At 35.8% G+C, this 19923-nt stretch overlaps 1 protein-coding gene across 4 annotated transcripts in view; it reads left to right on the forward strand.

Moving 5' to 3' along the window:
• Nucleotides 1-19923, forward strand: part of LOC116167409 (segmentation protein cap'n'collar) — a 70812-nt gene that overhangs the window by 40023 nt on the left and 10866 nt on the right. For all 4 annotated transcript variants that reach the window (XM_031482761.1, XM_031482762.1, XM_031482764.1 and 1 more), the window contains exons 4-8: nucleotides 13308-13465; nucleotides 13513-13782; nucleotides 19314-19569; nucleotides 19620-19747; nucleotides 19804-19897. In XM_031482761.1, the coding sequence (XP_031338621.1) occupies nucleotides 13308-13465; nucleotides 13513-13782; nucleotides 19314-19569; nucleotides 19620-19747; nucleotides 19804-19897 (906 nt within the window). The remainder of the gene's footprint in view (nucleotides 1-13307; nucleotides 13466-13512; nucleotides 13783-19313; nucleotides 19570-19619; nucleotides 19748-19803; nucleotides 19898-19923) is intronic.

A 19923-nucleotide genomic window follows, 5' to 3' on the forward strand; every position in this document is an offset into this window, starting at 1 on the left:
TTTAAAGTAGCATTATCTTCGATAATCCTTAACATTTGTCCTAGTTGTGGCCTCCCAAACAAAATAACGTTTCTTTTTAAAAACAGCTGTGCACATATCATATCCATCAATAGCGTTTTATCACAAATTTCGCATTACATAATTTCAAAAAATTACACTATTTCACCATGACGGATTCTTAAGCCACTTACCACCTTTTGGAATCACGATGTGGCGCCAAATAGGGGGTCGCTATTAAAGATGGAACCAAAACTCTAGCTCTAACTTTGACCACGGGTCCTGGGTTCAAATCTTAGGTAAGGCATGGCTGTTTGTGATTGTATAGTGGGTTGAGTGGGCCATATATATTGGGCTAACACTCCGCGCGCGCCCACTATAAAATAAAGGCAATAAAATAAAAAAATAAAAGCGCTTCCGTTTGATTATTTAAAATATTCTGAGTAAATTTTTTTTGACACATGGTTTTTGCGACCGCTATCTTGAATTTTTTTATATGGCAACATAGGTCATGTGATACCTACGTCATTAAAAAGCTCTCTTTCTTACTACCTCAAACATGCATGGGGTTAAATTAGAAAATAATGCAGAAAAATTAGAAAAACCTTTCCATACGCTTGGCTGTGTTGCATTTTAAATTAACAGAACATCAAAAATTAACAAAAGAGGAATTACCATGTGTTTAATAACTGAAAAAAACAGTACATATGGTTTGTTGGTTAAATCTTAATTTTGTGAAATATGGACCATTTGACAGAGTTTTTTCTCCATTATTTAACACCATTTATCATTAAGATAGTTAGAAAAAGAAAAAGTAGGCTTTCTAATGAAATCACATTACTTATATTTTCATTAAAAAAATTCAGATGGCGGTTGCGCTCAAAAACCATGCGTCAAAAAAATTTTTTGTAACCTCAAAATTTGTGAAATAATTTCAAATGGAAACTTTCTAATTTTTTCATCTATATCTCAGACGGTTTGAGCATCAGAGCTTTGGTTCCATCTTTAATATCGACCCTGTTTGTCATTTAGGGTTGAGGAAAGGGTTTAATTTTCTTTGACGTGCCAAGGAAACGTCTGCTGCGGGTTTCAAATGCACGTTTAGTGTATGGACTTTTTTTCCGCGGAAACTGGAAAAGTACGAGGTTTTTCGCAATTGTCGCTGTCTCCCGCCTTTTTGGTGCTGACAAACTTTCACTTGTAATTTGGAAATCAAAACCAGTGAGCAGATACTGAACGAAATATCCAATCTCTCTCTTAAAAATCGAATAAACATTTGATACAATGTATACCATATTTTTTGAACAATGACCCAAAAAACGATGGTTTTATATAAAAAAAAATGTTTCTGTAGCTTCAAAAAATATGCGTTCTTTTAATCCCACAATTATCTACAGTTGAATTCAGGAAAGGTAAGATAGTAGCATTTTGAAATAGTTGTAAATTTGTTCACAAACTAGTGACGAAGGCCTCACCTTTTTTGAATTGAACTGTACAACTTTTTGGATAATACAAAATCAGAACAAGAATAAGATTTTTACCCTTAATCTAGTTAGCCATGGCACTGTTTCTGAAAATGACAAAGGGAATTCGTCTCAGCTCGCAAAACAGCAATTTTTCCTGATTAAACATATTCTCTGTCCTGCTAGTTTCCGAAATCCCGATTTTCTCCACGTAGACCAAGATAGGAGATTGTTGTGGTATAAAAAATCAAGTCTCTAACGACGAAATGAAATATTGCTATACAACAAAAAATTAAAACTTTGTGTTGTCCTTCAAACACTATTTTTAGACCTACGTAAAAATGTTTATGAGTTAATCAAAACAACAGAACTGCCACTTCGACCTTAAAGTATAGAGAACAGTGAAGCAGAATACAGAGTTCTTCTAAACTTCCAAAATTTGATACAATCTTTACTTGTGCTCAGGCTCGTTCGAAAACAATGCAAATAAGCTTGCAATATAGCAAACGAGCTCCTGGGCCACTGAAGATAACATGATAACTCGCGAACGGTTTCGAAGTTTCCAATGCTGTTTTCGGTATTATGTTTATCATCATCCAAGGAAGAGATGTTTAAATTTTTAGTGACCCAGGACGGACAGAAAGTCCAAAATGCGAGTTCGTTTTAAATGCGTGGTCTGACTTCTGACGTAAAAATTACAAAAGGAAAAAAAATGGCATTAGGTTATTGTTGTTAATATTGCAGGTCTTTTGCATATAACCATTCCCCATCTTATAGTTCTAGGCGAACTTGTTTTATAACTTGACAAATCGAAATAAATAAGAAATATGGTAGCTGATTAACCTATAAACACCCTTGTCGTTGCGAATCTTTTACCCCCAATTTTAGACTATGTGCGCATTTCTCTTTTGTCATTTTTACGTGCATCGAAGTAATTCGATTCGTCTACAAAATGGCACCGCCCCGTTTTAAGGGAGCAGAAATTTGATTGTTACGTTATTTTTATGGTTTATTTCGTGCGTGGAAAACTTTGTTTTTTGATCTGTCCGCTGCTTCAAAAGTAACGGCAAATTGGTATACGAGTTTCTGTTTGTCATTGATTTTCACTCTTTCAAACACGAAAAATGTGTTTTTTTTCTTACAGGTTATTATTTAGCCAGTATCATTATTCTCGTGTATCATTGTTTGCGAAAGCAATCTTAAATTGTGGGAATAGTAACCCAAGTTTTCTTATTTCTCCGGATCTTTATCAATAAATGATGTTTTTAAAACACCCTGTATGTTATTCAATATTTCAATTTTCTCTCAATTTTAAGCAAAATTTGTAAAAGCACAATGTAGCTAAATTCAATCGTTTTCGGGTTATCGAGTTTTCAAAATAAACGCTGTTGTTTTAGCATAAAATATACTTATTGAATGAAGAACAATAATTAATGACATCACGAATTTCTTTTGAAAACATTCTGAACCGATTGTGATGTTTGTTATGATTCTTTGGAATCATTAATTATTGTTCTCATTCAATCATTCAATAAACTTTAAAATAATAGCGTATATATTTTCCTTGATAATCGACCGTTTCCAGACTTATCAGCGACCCTGTATGAATACAGTTTGTATCATCAAGAAATAAAGCTTAATGCTTCATTTCATGATTTATTGCAGCGTCAGCTAAACTGGTACAGTGGTACCCATATTTGATTCTGATGCTGAGATATGGATTTTTCACGACGTAAAAGGTTAGAGTTTTATGTGCATTTAAAGGGCGGTTTGGGGACTTTGTTAGTATAATCCAACAAAGGCACAAAATATTTCGAGTACAAAAAAAAATGAATCCACCTGCAAAATTTCATCGTAATCGTTCCATTCGTTTTCGAGATATCGTACTCACGGCAACTCACGGACAGACACCGCTAGGAGCTCGTTAATGATCTGGTGGTTTTCCTTTTTCTTAAGCCCCACCTAGAAAAATACCTACCACTTTTACTACTTCATTCTGGTTACGGGCCTGAAATGGGACATAAACTCTTTTGTTTGCGGAATTAAATGATTTAAAATGATTCATTTTTCCGAAGATTTAATAATTTTGGGATATGGAGAAGGACAGAACACTAAAAAGCGTTGTGTGGGTCACTCTGTAATTGGGCGCAAGCCTGCTGAGGACCCAGCACAAGACAGGGATAATAAATAAATAAACACACTTTATTAACGAGCTCCTAAAGCAAGTTCATGGTTTGGGACTTTCTCTCCGTCCGTCGGTCAGTTTTTAATTTTCCAATTGTGTTTTCAGTAATAGGTAGACAATGGTCAAGAGACTAACTGATTAATTTTGAAATCAAAAAACTTGTCTGAAACTTACTGCTGCAGATTTCATGCCAAGCAATAATTTTATGGAAAAATATTTCAAATAAACATTGTTTAACATTTAATCGGCATTAGATGGACATTTATAATTATTGTAATTTTTTTGACAAGAGTGCCTGATGGGTATCTTCTTCTTGAAATAGGAAAAATTATGAGAAAATTTTGACGTTTGACATAATTGGAAATTTATATTCGTCTGTTTACGGGAATGCGATGATTTAAAGGGATTGATTTTTCTGAAATTTTAATTTAATGGAGCATATGCTTTGGATCTTTTTTTGAAGAAATATTCGGCTATTAAGTAAAACACGCACTAACGGGCAGAAGACTCCTTATTGATATGTAGGACACTCAATCTTGGCAGAAACTCAATGTTTGGCGTTTTTATGATGCAAAATACCCTAAAAATGGATACTAGGTTTCTTTCAATAGGCGCTTTCATTTTCAAAAGATATTAATAATTTAAATTTCATAGTTTTTAAGGGTAATTAAGCCATTTGAAATACGCTATATTAAAGAACATTGTTAGGACCGAGGTTAGGACTCGCTTCAAAATTTTTTTATGGAATAATATTAATAATCGGGAAGTGTTCAATAAGTTTCCTTAAAACTGAATGCATGAGTAGCAACAATAATTATGATCCACAATTTGTGCTGCACAAAAGTGAACGCGAAGTGCCACTCGACTTTGATACTGATCAGGATCTCCAGTATAATGCTCGGTTTACTATGGATGACCTAAATGCAGCCATAGGAGAGCTCGAGAATACCGCTCCAGGTCCCGATGAAGTAATTAACGAAATGCTATAGTCCATCCATGCGTGTGTGGCAGAGACAACATTCCTGGGTTTGACGTTTGACAGTGAGTCGAACTTGCCTCCATTGGATATTTATTTATTTATTTAAATACGCTTCAAATGTGTATATTAAAGACCTCGTTAAAGACACCTCTACGATTTTAATGCCATATTTACTTTCAAATAGACAAATGCGTTTTAAACAATTGTAAGCCAAGTGAGCCTGCCGAGCTCGCCTGTGGCTGCCGAGCGTTACGCGTGATGGTCACAGAATATAGAAACTTACTTTACATTCGGTGGCGTTACGATGATTTTACTCCCGTCTAAAACATATAGTCTATACCGAGCGATAAGAAGTAGTCGCTTCAAAAATACAATCTCTATTCAATTGACTGCGAGCGGCAATAGTTGATTAGGTTGACGGAAGGGAATTTTAAAACTTGCCTGCGCGGGCCATTTGAAATTTAATGTGGCTCGCGGACCTAGGGTTGAGCAGCCCTGGTTTAAAGAATCCTTAGGGGCGCTAGACGAAACATCTTCGGTGTACACTGCAGAACAGTTTGCGTTGTAGAAGGCTTTGCTGCACCTTCCAGCAGAACTTGTTTAATAATTAGCGACTCTAAACTCGGTAAACGCTGTAAAGGGTATTTTCACGAGGCACACCCTGATGGCTCGGTTTTGCCAAGAGTACTTGATGGGTCTGAATGAGCGTGGCGAAAAGTGCAACAACAGGTCCACAACGGTGGATGTACAATGTCACCTGAAAACATAAATGGGAAAGACAAAATACTTACCTATATCATGTATTAAACCATCGGTGAAAGAAAAACTGCGCCTGAAAGGCTTTCACAGAGAGGAGCAAATGAAGATACATCGACTAAGAATAGAATACACAAATTACACGCAACAATCTATTCACGGGTGATCTTAGACCGCGTTGCAATACTTGTAATGTCGATCTCTCTGGACTGTGTATAGGTAGAGTATGTAAGGGTGATAAAGGGGGATGTTAGAACCAATCTTATTGACGCATCAAATTTGGAGAATAAGATTTACTAAAATTGATAGGGATGTAAAGTATAAAAATCGATTCCTTGGAAGCTATGGTGAGTGTGAATGGCGAGAAGACCGAGGCAGTCGAAGCCATACCTAAAAAAATGCAAATACTTTTACAAATTGTGGTTTCTTTACAAAAAAAATTACAAATGCAAATTCTGAATTCTGATTAATATAATATTAGCAGCAAACTTAAACAAATGGTTATTTAGGAAATTCTGAGCTTAACGTACTTACCAAAATCAAAGGCTCTTACTCTAAGGGCACCGAAAATATGATACCTAATAGAGCTGTACTTAAATAATAATATTTTATATTCTTCAAATGATAATAAATTGACTATGTATCTGTCGGTATCTGTTCATTTAAAAAAATAATTTTTATCATCTGAACTTTTTATTTTTAATAACAAAGACAATCAAATACGTGGTTTTCACACACTGTATAATTTCGCTGGATTAAAATTTTCAAGAAAATCTTTCGAAATGAATATACAAAACGACAACTACATTCAAAATTTAAATTTAGATTTAGTGACGGCGGGCGCGGCGGTTTTAAAACGCAAATTTAGAGATTTGGTGAGCATTTACGCGATTCTGAATATTAAAAATGTCATATAGATTTTGTATTGAAAAAGCAATGTTCTACTTACTACCGCCATTTTAGGATAAACATATACAAAATTACTATTGACTTAAACTGCAAATCGGAAATTTACAAAAAAAAACGTACCTAACGCATATTATAGTTTAACAATAATGTAGTATGTTTAGGTGATGTGCAGAAAGTATGTGTTAATTGTAACGGGAAACTAATTAGACTATGAGATATTCAAATTTGCTTAGTTGAAATTTAATTCAGAACTAAATGTCAGTATGTACTTGAAATATTTTGATTAATTTGGTTTTTATATTTTATTTTTGAGTTAATGTTCGCTTTAATGATTAGATATAAGAGGGGCTATTTAAGTTACATAGAGAAGTTGGGCAATTACAAAAATCTTAATAACTCTCTTTTTTATCTGCCGATAAGGGTATGGAATTAAAATGATATCGATAAGCTATTGCGTCATAGCGCTTGATTTTTTTTGTAAGATGATCATGTTATGGCGCAATTCAACCAAAAGTATAATCGTAAAGTGTCCTTTTAACTTTGCGCGAGAGAATTTTTGAGGAGACATGCCACAACTCATTTATCTTAAAGGAGGCATCTTCAGCTTCACCAATAAACATAATCGAATCGGATACCTTTCAACCCGTACCGATGGAAAGTGTGTGTAAAGATCTTTATCGATCTTGTAATTAATGTTGTAATATTGGAATTGCTTTGTACTTGAAATTAACATCTTGAACATAATGTAATGCGAGAATCATTCAATCATGTCATCGTTCGACAAATGTTTCCGTAATGAATTCTACATTTTCTTCTGCAAAATTAGATTTTGGCAATGAGAGCTTTTTAATAATAGGGCAGAAGAAATGATCGGCTGTATTTATTATGCGGGTTAGAACAAAATGGCTTCTAATGTCGGCATTCTTTAACGTGAATTTTTTCCAGGCGGCTTTCTCGTATATGACAGGTTAACGTATTCTTTATTAATTTCACAGTACCGCCTCTTCATCTAAAACACTACATTAATCATATAAAATAGGGATTATGTAGATTTTTTAATTAAGAACTCTCATTCCATTCTTAAATTTAAACTTACGAAATATGCTGAACCACAATGATACAGCATGAAAATATGTGTCTTTTAGAAATGACCCAGTCATTTTACCAATTTTTTCGATTTATATAAGATGCAGAAGTAGGTCTAATATAGATTTTTTTGTTTTAATCGCCGCCATGTTACATAAAAAGATTGAAAGGGGGCCGTCCAAAAAACTCGACGGTAGATTTAGGCCTGGTGTTTGTAGCCAATGGTAGGTATGATTTGTATTTGGTATAATTTGAAATACCTATAGCGGGGAAGAGGTAGTTTGGGGCACTGACCAGGTAAATTTTGTTTCGCAGCGGGCGGTTTTGGGTGCGTGATTAAAAGCATTTATTTTTCTTTTTTTAATGTATAATTCATCATTGCCTTTATACTCCAGTTTTTCTATTTAATAGTAGAAGATTAAATTTTCTGATAAGGAAATTTTAGTGACATATTAATTTTGTGAAACATTGCATGAAATGTCGAAAGTTACATGAATATATGTGTTGTGCACGAAGCAAAATTTTAATTAAATATATAATCTTAATGGATCAAGAAACGCTTATTTTAAGGTAATGTAATATTTTAGCTTAATTAAATTTTGTTGTTAAGTAGAACGGAAATTTTTATAATTTCAAACTCTCCACATTTTTTATTCCTCCCAAATAATAATGCACGAGCTTTCTAAGTTTGAAGTCTTTTCATGCTTTCCGCGATTTCCGTTTTAGATAAGTTTAATTGTATCTCAAGAAATGCCAGTATTTTCTGAATTGGTAGATTCACACCGTCTCGCGTTCTTGATTTGTCAAAATTTTGATTGATTACCGTTGTTAGATTATTTGAAAATTTTAAGCTCGGTGTGCTGGAATTTTGAAATATTATACCTACGTGAAAAATCGAGAATTATTATATTTTTCAAGTTCAAGCGAATTTACCACGCATCTCATGTCTTGCAAAGGCGAATGAATGGTTAATTAAACTGGGCGTAACAATATAAAAACATAAAAAAGCGATTTAATCCAAAAATTAATTTGTTTAGCAATGGTTTTGTATATGTTTCTCGTATCAGCTCGAGTCACATTTTTGCACGAACTGCATAAAAGGCGGAAACGTGACTGTGCAATCAGTAATTGCGACATTTCCTCAACTTTATTAATTTTTATATTTTATTGGCACCATTCAACTAAATCTACTTCTACTTCTGTAGTATTTCTAAATAGATTTTTGGTTGCTTTAGCGTCTCTTGCTCTTGACTACATACAAATAAGGCAAGAGATGAGAACATGATCACATGAATAAGAACATCTTAACTAACACACAACATAATGACGGACACCAGAAAGACGAAGTCTCATTTCCAGGCATTTTGAGCAACACTTCACTAACTTTCAGTTTTTGCCGTTAGGCTTTTTTCACAAATATATTCACATACACTACTCACAAGTTCATAATAATATGAAAAATTGCAAACCCTACGTTATACTTCATGAAATCAGGAAATAATTGACTCTTCGGTCAATACAATTTAGTGGCACACATTGAAGAAATATGTTCATAAATGTCAGTTGAACTTGAATTACAATTTTAAAAAGTGTCACATTGGCGTTGAAATGGTAAGCAAAGCGCAATATAGCTCAAATTTTCAGAACGCGAGGGTGTTCTGTAGCTAAATATTGAAAAATCATGTCATTGGCGCCCAGTTAAAAGTAGCGAACGTCATTGAAAGGCCATCTTTGATAGGTATTGGGTTCGACGCTCCTTCTTGCGTTCACCCCATGGTGTCACCTTTTGGCAGTACATAACCTGCAAATTACGCCTGGTAACGTTAAGGCGGAAATATGCTTCATCACAAAAGATGATTTGGCAGAAAAGTACCTCGTAAAGTTAAGTTTTTTAAGGAATTTCTGTGTGAACTAGTCGATTGATATCACTTGTGCATGGAAAATCATAGGTCCAATCTCTTCCTGAGCCGAATTGAATTATTATCAACTCGACGCGGATAGTTGGACTCTAATCTGGACCTCTTGGTGGCCAGTTGATTTCGCATCTCTTGTTGATACTTGTTTCTCTTCTACCTTCTAATGCGGTATTTGATGTAGCTCCATCTTACTGTGGAATCATTAATTTTGGGAGGAAAAGAGCCACAAAATTATTATAACGTATGTGTATGTGTCTATTTTTATCTTCAAAAAGGTGCAGTTGGGGAATATTCCTTCCTGCTAGCCAACTTGACGTTTCCCCAATCTATTTTCGTGTAACCAGTAATGAGTATTTTCCTTGGTGACGTAACTCTACACTATACAGATGATTTAATTAAAAAAAAAAGCACGATGTTACAAATCAAACCGTTCAATGATGACTTATGCAAATTCTGACATGAAATGCGCATTGCCAAAAGACAAGTTGATCTCAACAGATTTTCAAGCTATAGATTAAACAAAAGTGAACATTCTCTGAGACACCTTGTACAAGCGCCATTTAACACAAAAGATGTGCTTAATGTGTTATTCATGTGCATCTGTAAATTGTAATTTACCTTTGATCTTTTTTCAACCTATTTTCGCGAAGTTATCTCAGTTTTTGATTTAAGGAGTTGCTTGGAAACGGTTTGCTATTTTTCATTGGCGTCTGATTATTTCGAAACAAAAACTTACAAATCTTTGAAACTGTATTGTTAAGAGGGCGATTTGGCACACTGAGGGCATGATTTTCATAAAATTTGTAGGTCAATTTGCAAAAAAAATACAGTTATTTTTGTGCAGAATATGCCATCTACCCTTTTTCTATTGATTTCGCATCTAGCTCATGTAGGTACATCTAAATCCGCGAGAAGAACTCAAACTTCTATGTTTTTTTTATGTTTTAGATCTTCATTTCCTTTTCCTTTCTTTTGTTACTTTCAGTACTTGCTCTGGTCGTCGTCGCACATTTTAAAGAAAGGGATTGCGCCATTACTTTATCTCTTTTCGTCTTCGTTATTCAAATTAGTCCTGCAATTTTGCCGATACCGTAATACGGTGGTTTTTTTTTTAAATTTTGTTGAGGTTTGCAACTGTTTCCGGATCGAGGGGTATGGCAAGTGAGAGGTGGCGAGTTTAACGAAGGAAAATGTGTATTTCCACGAATGCCTTTTTAATATTTGTTGTCTGAGTTTTCCTAAGGCGGATATTTATCGCATTCATGTTAAAAATCACAGACATTTTACAGAAAAAATTTATGAGCTTAGTACCGCGATCTTGTAGGGCTCCATGTTTTTAACTGGCTGGTCAAACGGACGGTTCAGACATTTTCAGCGGGCCATTGTCGACTTTTAGGACTTTGTGCAATATTGAAAATATTCAAAAGGCGAGGAACAGAGTCTTTTGTTCTCACCCTCACGAGACAAGCGAGCACAGTGGGGGCGAGGGAGTCGAGTAGGTTACCACGCGCAAGGTTGAAAGGCCATCAATTTCCGCGGCAAACAGAATTTTTCCAACTTGGTGGAGACCCCCCACACTCCCCGGTCAAATTTTCTTCCACAAAATGTATATAGCCTTGACGACTCTCATGATTCCTTTTTATGAACAAACAATCATATTCTTTTCTTATAAGTATTGCGGAGAATGTAATGCCGGGAGGTCTGATGTACACATTAGTTCCGTAGCCATTTTCAGTAAAGCACTATGAGAGCACTGAGCTTGATAGGGAAAGGGCATCGAGATTTTCTTTGCTGGGCGGTTTTAAGCATCGTCCCTTTTAGTATAATTTTCCAACTCGTGACCGAATTTTACTTTTACTTTACGTTAGTTCTTTGCCATTTCCAGTAAAACACCCTATGAGAACACCGAGAGTTATAGGAGAAAGGTTCTCGAGATTTTTAACCATTTAACCATCGCCGCTTTGAGGAGTCTAATGACTTCTTTGTGTGAGCAAATGATCATATCCTCTTCTCCAAAGAGGTACTGTGAAGAATGTAATACCGGGGAGCCTGGGGGTATGCCATACACGTTAATTTTATTGCCATTTCCAGTAAAGCCACTTTTAGTATAATTTACTTTGTTGGGGGTATGTGTTGGCCCCCCAGACACCCCGGTAACACCATATTCTATAAAACGTGTAGCTTCGAAGAATCTAATGTTCCATAACTCGTGGTCGATTGTTACTTTGCTGGTGGTATTGTATTCCATACCCCCCATCAGATCCCTTAGTCAAATTGTCTTCCACAGAACATGTAGCTCATGGTACTCACCGTAATTTTAGCGAAAAAACAATCGAGCTTATCACCATGGTTTTGTAGAGGATGAAATACTCGCCTAGAATAAAAGATTCGATCAAGTATCCCGACGGGTAAGGGGGCGTATTTCGAAAAAAAACCTAACACGAGGAGTCTGAGGGGTATGAAATACTCCCCAGCAATACGTAATTTTTGTGCGTATGATTTCATATGATTGTAGGGAAAGGGTCATCTAAATTCGTTTATCCAAGTGGTGCTACCCTCCAATAAAAAAACGTTTAGCGTAGCATCACAATTTTGTACAGCATGGAGTACTTGCCAAGAAAGGAAGATTCTATGAAGTACCACGACAGTCTTCAGGGCTTAGCGTATTTCGAAAAAAAAACATAACACCGGAGACCGGGGGGGAGGGGGAATCCAACACCCGCCAAGGGGGGTTTGAAGGACCCCCTAGCATTACGTAATTTAGAACTCGCGAACTTGGGTTTTCTTATGTGCCATCAACGAGTATTTTCTGTAACAGCAAATTTTTTCCGTCATCTTTCACATGGAACTACTCCCAGAGCTGTAACGACAAAAATGCGCTACTATGGGGAGTGGGTACCTTAACTTGTTTTTCTTAAAACCATCTTTGACGTACTTAATTCTTCACGTTTTTGCCTGTGATAGTCCCGAGAACGTTCTTATAATACAGTAGGATCATTATTTATGTTGAGACAACGTAAAAATATGTGATAAGGTACACCAAGAATTTTTCGGTGTGTTGTTCATTGTTTGGAAATGTCGGTACCAGTTTTTCCCGTGTTCAATTTGAGGTGCACCAATCAGTCATCTTTTGTATCGCGTTATTGGGCATCAAAGTCGTTGATCAAATTTATTTTATTAATATCAATGTCATTTACAAACATTGCAAATAATATTAGAACCATTTTAGTTCCCCGAACTGTTCGATTATTGCAGATAAGAATGATTTACAATTTAGTGTGTCTACATGAAGGTCTGTTAACTTCCAGTTGAAAAGGACAATCATTTGTAGAGCAGTTCCAGTACGATTGTAATTCATGGTCTATTGAGTCTAAGACCGAAATAAATACCCATTGTCTATAATTGATTGCACAGAGCCTCGTTGTATGACTGATGGAGTCGAATAAGGTCGATCTTCATGTTTTTGAAAGTATTTTATTGTTCATTCTCAATTTCTGTTTACGTTACAGTCATGGAATGTCCGCGTTTATGTTTTCCTTGATGTTCTTTCTTTCTATTTTTTAACGAACTCTTACAACTAGGTCCGTTTAATTGACCACTTTCTCATGTGCTGTATGAATTACCATCCAGAAAACGGAACAGCAGTTATCGAATTTGAGTTTTTGGGATATGTGAATCTGTGGAATCAAAAAAAGACCCCATTTATTGGCTTCTTGGCCCTTTGCAAATTGTGAGTTCCGAGTAGGTGGAAATAAAAATCGTTTGGTATTTGACATGTTTGTTTTAATCGACCAAAAGATAAATATTCAATCGTATCTCGCAAAACGGCCTACGCCGTAACTTATAATACAAATAGGTTATTTAAAGTAATTAAGCTCAGACTTTTGATTACCTGTACGCCACTATCTGTGTTTATGAATTAGCTTGATAAGTTTCAATATTCAATGCACTTCTTTACATTAGACATTCCTAATAGTGGATAAGCGATTTGTTTATTTATTAATTGTTACTTCTAGGTGAATATGTGATAAAGACAGAAGTAGAACGGCCACTGTCTGTCGAAAGTGTTGAACCTACGTGCGACTTATCACTCGGTGACTTGTCGCTACCGCTGCCAGAATTTCTGTTGGAAGAAGCTCTTCAACTCGTTGGGTTGGATGACGAAGTACCTCAAGTAAGTTGAGAACTAGTGCAAACCTTTCTCTAATATCTCGTTTACAGGAAGGCGTTAATATTAGAAACATTTCGATATCTCCCGAAGCAAATTTTTTACCATCAACTCAAGAAGTCGATACCACCGGATCGTCTCTGGTTTCTTTACCAGAAGCTAGTCCGGCAGGACCTGTAGGCACCGATACAGATACCAACGCGGCATTAGAAAATTCGACGGCCAATTTAATCAAAGATCTTGAGACGGACGACGATTTCAATATCTTCTCCGAGATGATACAAACTCCCCAATTTCATCACTCGCACCACCGAGCCTTTCAGGTAAGAGCATTTGAAATTGAAGGTTAACACTATTGAAGAGGGGGGCATGGAACATTATTTAATCTGTTTCAAGCAGTTATAATCGCGTTATGTTTTCCGATTTTCGTGTGTTTTTTTAGTGCAAATTGGAATAGCGCGATGAATCGTTCGATTTTTCTTAAATATTTGAACGGTAAGATGTTTTATTCAAATCTCTCACCCTTCCAATTTTTCACAGTTCGTTTTTATTGCTATAGAATTCGACTTTGATCGATAATCTGATTAGGTACGCTACGACCTTACTTTTAATTACCTACGCGAAAATTTGCTAAGAACGGCTATTATTTTAAAAATTGAACCAAATTGCTTAAAAAGTATTCGATGGATGCTTCAACGATAAAGGCCTTGAATTCTCTTAATCTCTTCCTATTTGAACATCACGTAATATAGTAATCTGCTCAAAAACATATAATCATTATATAATTCCTTTGTATTTAAGTATTTGTACGTGTAATTAGAGTTTTTGTGGTAGCCTATTTCATTACTCCGTCTTATTGCCATTTTTTCACATTTACCACATTTTCGTACCCGTGCAGATTTGCGTAGGCACTTCTTTTTTAACAGTCCAAGTATGAAGCTATTTTGATTATGTAACATTGCCATTTCGATCGCATGAGAGTATTCCGGTTTTATAATTACATAAATGACAATCGTATCAAGGTTTCCAAATTACAACTTACAGTCAAAATAAACAAAAGTTAACCGTGTATTATTTCGCGTTAAGATTATCAATATTAACCCTTACTGGTGGTTGTGTCAAAATGTCTTTGCCTCATTTAAACATTTTGGGCTTTGAATTACGAGATGTAATTATGTGGCCGGAATTTTACTTGTACTTATTGGGTAAATTTTCTTGCTTAAGAAATACTTGTTCCGACGCGGAAAACAACTTATAATTAGAAAGCGACGCAGAAACGAATTTCAAAATTATAGGTAAAGCTCACCCACTTAGAAATAAGGGATCAATTTTCCACCCACTGTAAATTTTTCGATAAAAACCGACCTACAATTTTCCGATTTTTAATTAAAAATACTCCCATATGCGTTGCTTCACCATAGGTAACCAGAATCTCTAGTTCTAAACATCCAAAGTTCGTTATAAACCTCATCGATATTTGGTTGTTCAAAAGATGCACCATTTCGTCGTAAACGGTATGCCTAAAACGATACCTATGCAATGGGAGAAACCAAACTCGTGTCACAAAATTTTGAAGTCTCTTGTTTTGATTTTTTTCCATTTTGTTGGAAAAATGCCATCAACTATTTGTATGTATAGGCCGTTTCAAAGAAAAAAATGTTGTTCCCGATTATTTCCTCGCAACCAATTTGATTCTGTAGTTTTTGTCTTACATTGTTACAGTTTGCAATTACATCCATTTGAAATTTATCTCCTGTTTCGAATTGCTGTATTTAGTTTGCTATTTCTGCATTGGCGATTTAAGACTTTATTGCTCTCATAGTGCATGCAGTATCACTAACTGAGCATGTACTTCATGCCAGTATACAAGCACGCAAAAAATTGAGTAACGTAAGGAACAAAAAAAAGTTTTACAAAAGCAAAGAACCAAAAATATTTGTTGGAGAACCCAAAATTTGCATTTCCATTTTCCTTTGCTGGTAACGGATGTATCAAAGCGGATATGCGCTTCCTGACTTTGCCATAATTTTTTAGAAATTTGGAGCTTAAGAAGGCACTCAGGTACAGAGTGATGAAATACTCGAATTTCGACGATGTTTGGGGAACAACGAATTCAAACTTAGTGTGGGAACAACTACAATTTTGGGTTCGGCAATACAAAATCCTTAGATTTCAAATTATTCCGACGCTAATAAATTTATTGACGAGCGCACGTACGGCTTAAGACTTAATGATTTCGGCAAGATTTTTGTCAAAATAATGTGAGCACAGCAAATTTATATTTTTATTGCAGTTGAATTTTTTGTCGAAATTTGAATCCTCATTTGCTTGAACTACACGCTTCCAGCGGTGCCCCCACATCTTCGAACGCAGATTTTGGAATGAGCTTCAGGTCGCGCGTCTCATTATTCTAAATCGTCTCGATGCCGGCAAGTCGCTTTCATTTCAGCGCCATTTTCAATTTTGGGAACATCCTAAATTCGCAGGGACTGTACGGAGGCGGACGAAGCTGCACAATCTTGTGTCACAAGGTTCGATGAATGGTGGGTCCAGAGTCTGGAAAGTGTATTTCCAGGAGACATCTGAGAGCCTCCCCCTTGGTAGATGTACATCTGCCGCATGGAAGCCTTACTCTTTTTGCTCCGGGTCTTTCAAAAGGATCTTACGAAGTTTTCGAACTTCAGGAAACCCCCCATGTTACCACAGAAGGTCTTTATACTTGCTCTGAGCGATCTTAAAATCAACCCAGTCCGCAGGCAGCTTAGTTCGCCCTATTAAAAAGCCTGTTATGGCGTCCCTTACTAACGCGACCGCCTCACTTGTCCTGCTTTCCGACAAGGCAAAGGTGGTCTATCCAACTGCTTTGACACAAACAAAAAACGGTTTTTGAAATAAAATCCCGTTACGGCGTTCGTGTAAAGTTTGTCTTGTTGTGTCTCGTAGATAAACCCTACTGATTTTGAGTTCATTCTTCCTCACTTTTCGGGAAATTTCCAGAAAAATGACGAAAAACAATGGCTTGCTCTATTAAAAGCAAGTCTATTCCCTACGACAAACATGTCAAAAGCCCGACGCGTTGCGCGCATGTGCTGAATTAACTATCTTATTTTTGGTGCGATCTTTCTCATTTTGTAATAAAAGCAAACTAATCGCTTACGTCAAACATGTAGGGGAAGGGGGGCAGAATTTCAATTTGAATATCTTGAAAACGAAGTGTCGGTGCTCACAAAGGGAAATCCCGTATCCGTCACTGGGTTCCAAACTTCAAGTGTGAGTATCTCGAAAATGGAATGTCGGAAGAGGGTACTTGCAAAGGGAAAATGATAGATGCCGTCGAAACTCGTCTGTCGGTGGGGGCCAAAGCTTCAAGTGTGAATATCTCGAAAACAGCGTATCGGATAAAGGGTACTTATGTATTATGATACATGTCTGTAGCTAAGGTGTTCAGGTTGTCTCGTAGATAAACCTTATTAATTGTGTGCGGAAAAATATGTTTTAAGGTAAGCGAATAAAACATGGTGTACACGCTATAGATTTTTGTTTCTGCGTTAAACTAAGATGTTACAAGATAAGTAGAATTAAAATACAGACAAGAAATATTTTTTGGAGCAGCCTATATATTTATCCTGAACCATATTTATACATACAGTGCGAGTGTAAAGTCTGGAACTATCGCAATAAATCTTTTGGTAAACGTTTTTAAAAAAAATCCCGAACACGTCAATTTTTAGCTTAAATGTGACATATTTTTCTGTAATTGTTACTTAGGGATCGTCTTTTGTTTTTGGGACATGACGTAAACGTTAATTATCATAATTAATTATTAATGTTTAAGTGAATTGAAATCATCTGTCAAAAAATGGATTGCGCATGCGTAAAATTAGCTTCTTTATTTCACTTTCTGAAATTTAAATTGAAGATGCTTCTCACAAAAATGAATGGAAATGTATGCCCAGAGCTTTCTAGTTGTAGGCGGGAAAAAGATTGTTAATGTGGAAATGTGCTTTTTGTAAATCGTTTACGATTACTTTTCTGACTTTTTTGTCTTCTTTCGATAATTTTGCAACGACAGCATGAATGGTCAACAGGTACCAAACTCATTATTGGTGCGTAAATTTCGTTTGGGAAAATGTCCAAAGGTACAACCACAATTTTAATTGAAGTAGGATTCGAAAATAATGATGTTTTTTTCATATATATTTTTAGACATAGTCCCCGTTCCACTTAGTACAACGGGACGCTTTAGCCGTTTCTTCTTGGGCCCAAAAATGAATGAGAATCATTTTCATCCCAGAGTTGATCAATTTAGTATTTCGTCACCGCGTAAACTGACGCTTCGTTGCTGCAGTGTCTTCCCCTATGAAAATTAATGTTGTAATCCTTCGCCTCAAATCTGCTGCAAAAAATCCTCAATTGTTTTGGAAGTGCAATTTTTTCTTCAAGATTTCGTCAATCGCAACAAAAGGGCGTGCACTTTTTTGTTTATAATAAACAATCAACTCTGTCTTTTTTTTAAATTTAGCGACTCACCTCTTTACTTTTATATTGGAAGTGGAGACAAACAAAAACTAAATGTTGCACGTACACCTCATTCTATTTTTTCCGAATCGAATTATCCGTACAATGTTGCCGATGTTGCTACTACGATTGCTTTCGGATTAAAAAAAAAGGTAGCCTCAATCCCAAATCACTACTAAAACAACTTCCAAAGGCCTATATTAAAAATGTGCTAAAAATGGTATAAGTGGTGGCGTATTTTATGTTTGCGACATTGATTAACATTTTCTTTTTTAATAAGCGGGCCGGGGGGCAATAAATGGGATGCTTTTAATTTTTAATTTTTTTAAATAAAAGAAATTGTAAATTGACAATATCATTCCGCGCTAATTTGTATATCCACATATTATCGGTCCCGGTTTGTTTATTGCCTAGTCACTAATGATTCAACTTTTTCGTATCGTTTTCACTTAATAAATATGCAATAAATATAAAGCTGATACAAAGTGCATATTGCTACTATATTGTCATTTTTTTTAATGAAATTGCGAAAGTAATTTTATTTGATCTAATTTTTCGTAGATCTAAGTTCTAAATTAATGCAGATTTTCATGTAAGGCTGATCATTTTTTGTTTATATCAACAATAATTTGTTGCACGCCCGTCAAATTATTGATTATATTTTAATTAATGTCGAATTCTGTTTGGTCCCTAATTCGCACGTAATGAATATATGTTGGCCCCCCTGAGAATAAATGACATACGCGAAGTTGCACATGGTGTAACATATGGCAACCACGTTTATAAAAATAAAAAATTCCCTAACGCAATACAAATAATAAATATTGTTAATCGAGGCGGTCTATAGCGAATTAAATTTCGGCACCCTGAAAATACAATTTTGGTCAAAAGTAGCTTTTTATGGTGACAAATGACTTTTGGGTGATTCCCATTGTAATCTGTAGGGTTTTGTTGTCATGTTGTCATTGTATTTTCAACCTGTAAATATTTTACCTGCACCTCGACCACTTTTACCACAATACAAAATTATGAAATTTTCACACAGGTGTAAAGAAATTCTTTTAAAGAAAATAATTAAAACCCTTTCTTAATTCCTGTAGGAAAACATTGCGGGTGACAGAATTGACAAATAATAAATTTTACTCGCATAGGAATCTACATTTTTGATTCACGGTCAGCGGTCAATATTTATTCAGGTTTGGATTGCACTTGAGAATATTTACTTAGTTTAAGCTATTCACGAGTTTGATTCTTATTGAGCGATTAGTAGAAAAAACTTGAATGAATTTTAAATTGTTTCGAGGAATTTGGGCTTCAAATGTAATCTTTTTTATAGAGCCGTATGCCAATTGTTCGCGCAGTGAGCATGGAACAAAGATGGCAGGACTTGGCTAGTTTGCTAAGTTTACAAAATGCCAGCGAAGCTACCGCAATGCCGCATCCTTTTAGCCACCATCCCTTGCACAACTACAGTCATCCGCACTCTCATAGTATGGGTTATGGACCAGACGCGCGTGGAGTTCTCCTCCACAATGCCACTTTAACACCACCTATGGGTGATTTAAATGCTAGTGCACCTTACAGCAATATGGGTTAGTACGCGTCTTGCATTTAAAAGTTTCCCATTTAACAGATACTTTAGGTGGCACGAATTTGGGAAACGCAGTTGCTACGTCCATGAACCTCACTAACAGTAGCGAACCCATGGATGGACCTAATCCGGGAACGCATTACAAAATTGAACCCACGCACGATATGATGTACTATCAGGTAATTTGATCATCCGCTATTATCTTTCCGCTTCTCACGGATCGATTTGTTCACAGAACGGTTCATCTGAGATGAATCAAAACGACGGTTTCTTATCGTCCATTTTGAACGATGAAGACTTGCAACTGATGGATATGGCAATGAATGAGGGTAAGTTGACGTGATTATCGCAAATG

This window comes from Photinus pyralis, unplaced genomic scaffold (assembly GCF_008802855.1).
Source record: "Photinus pyralis isolate 1611_PpyrPB1 unplaced genomic scaffold, Ppyr1.3 Ppyr1.4_LG3b, whole genome shotgun sequence".
Lineage (NCBI taxonomy): Eukaryota > Metazoa > Arthropoda > Insecta > Coleoptera > Lampyridae > Photinus > Photinus pyralis.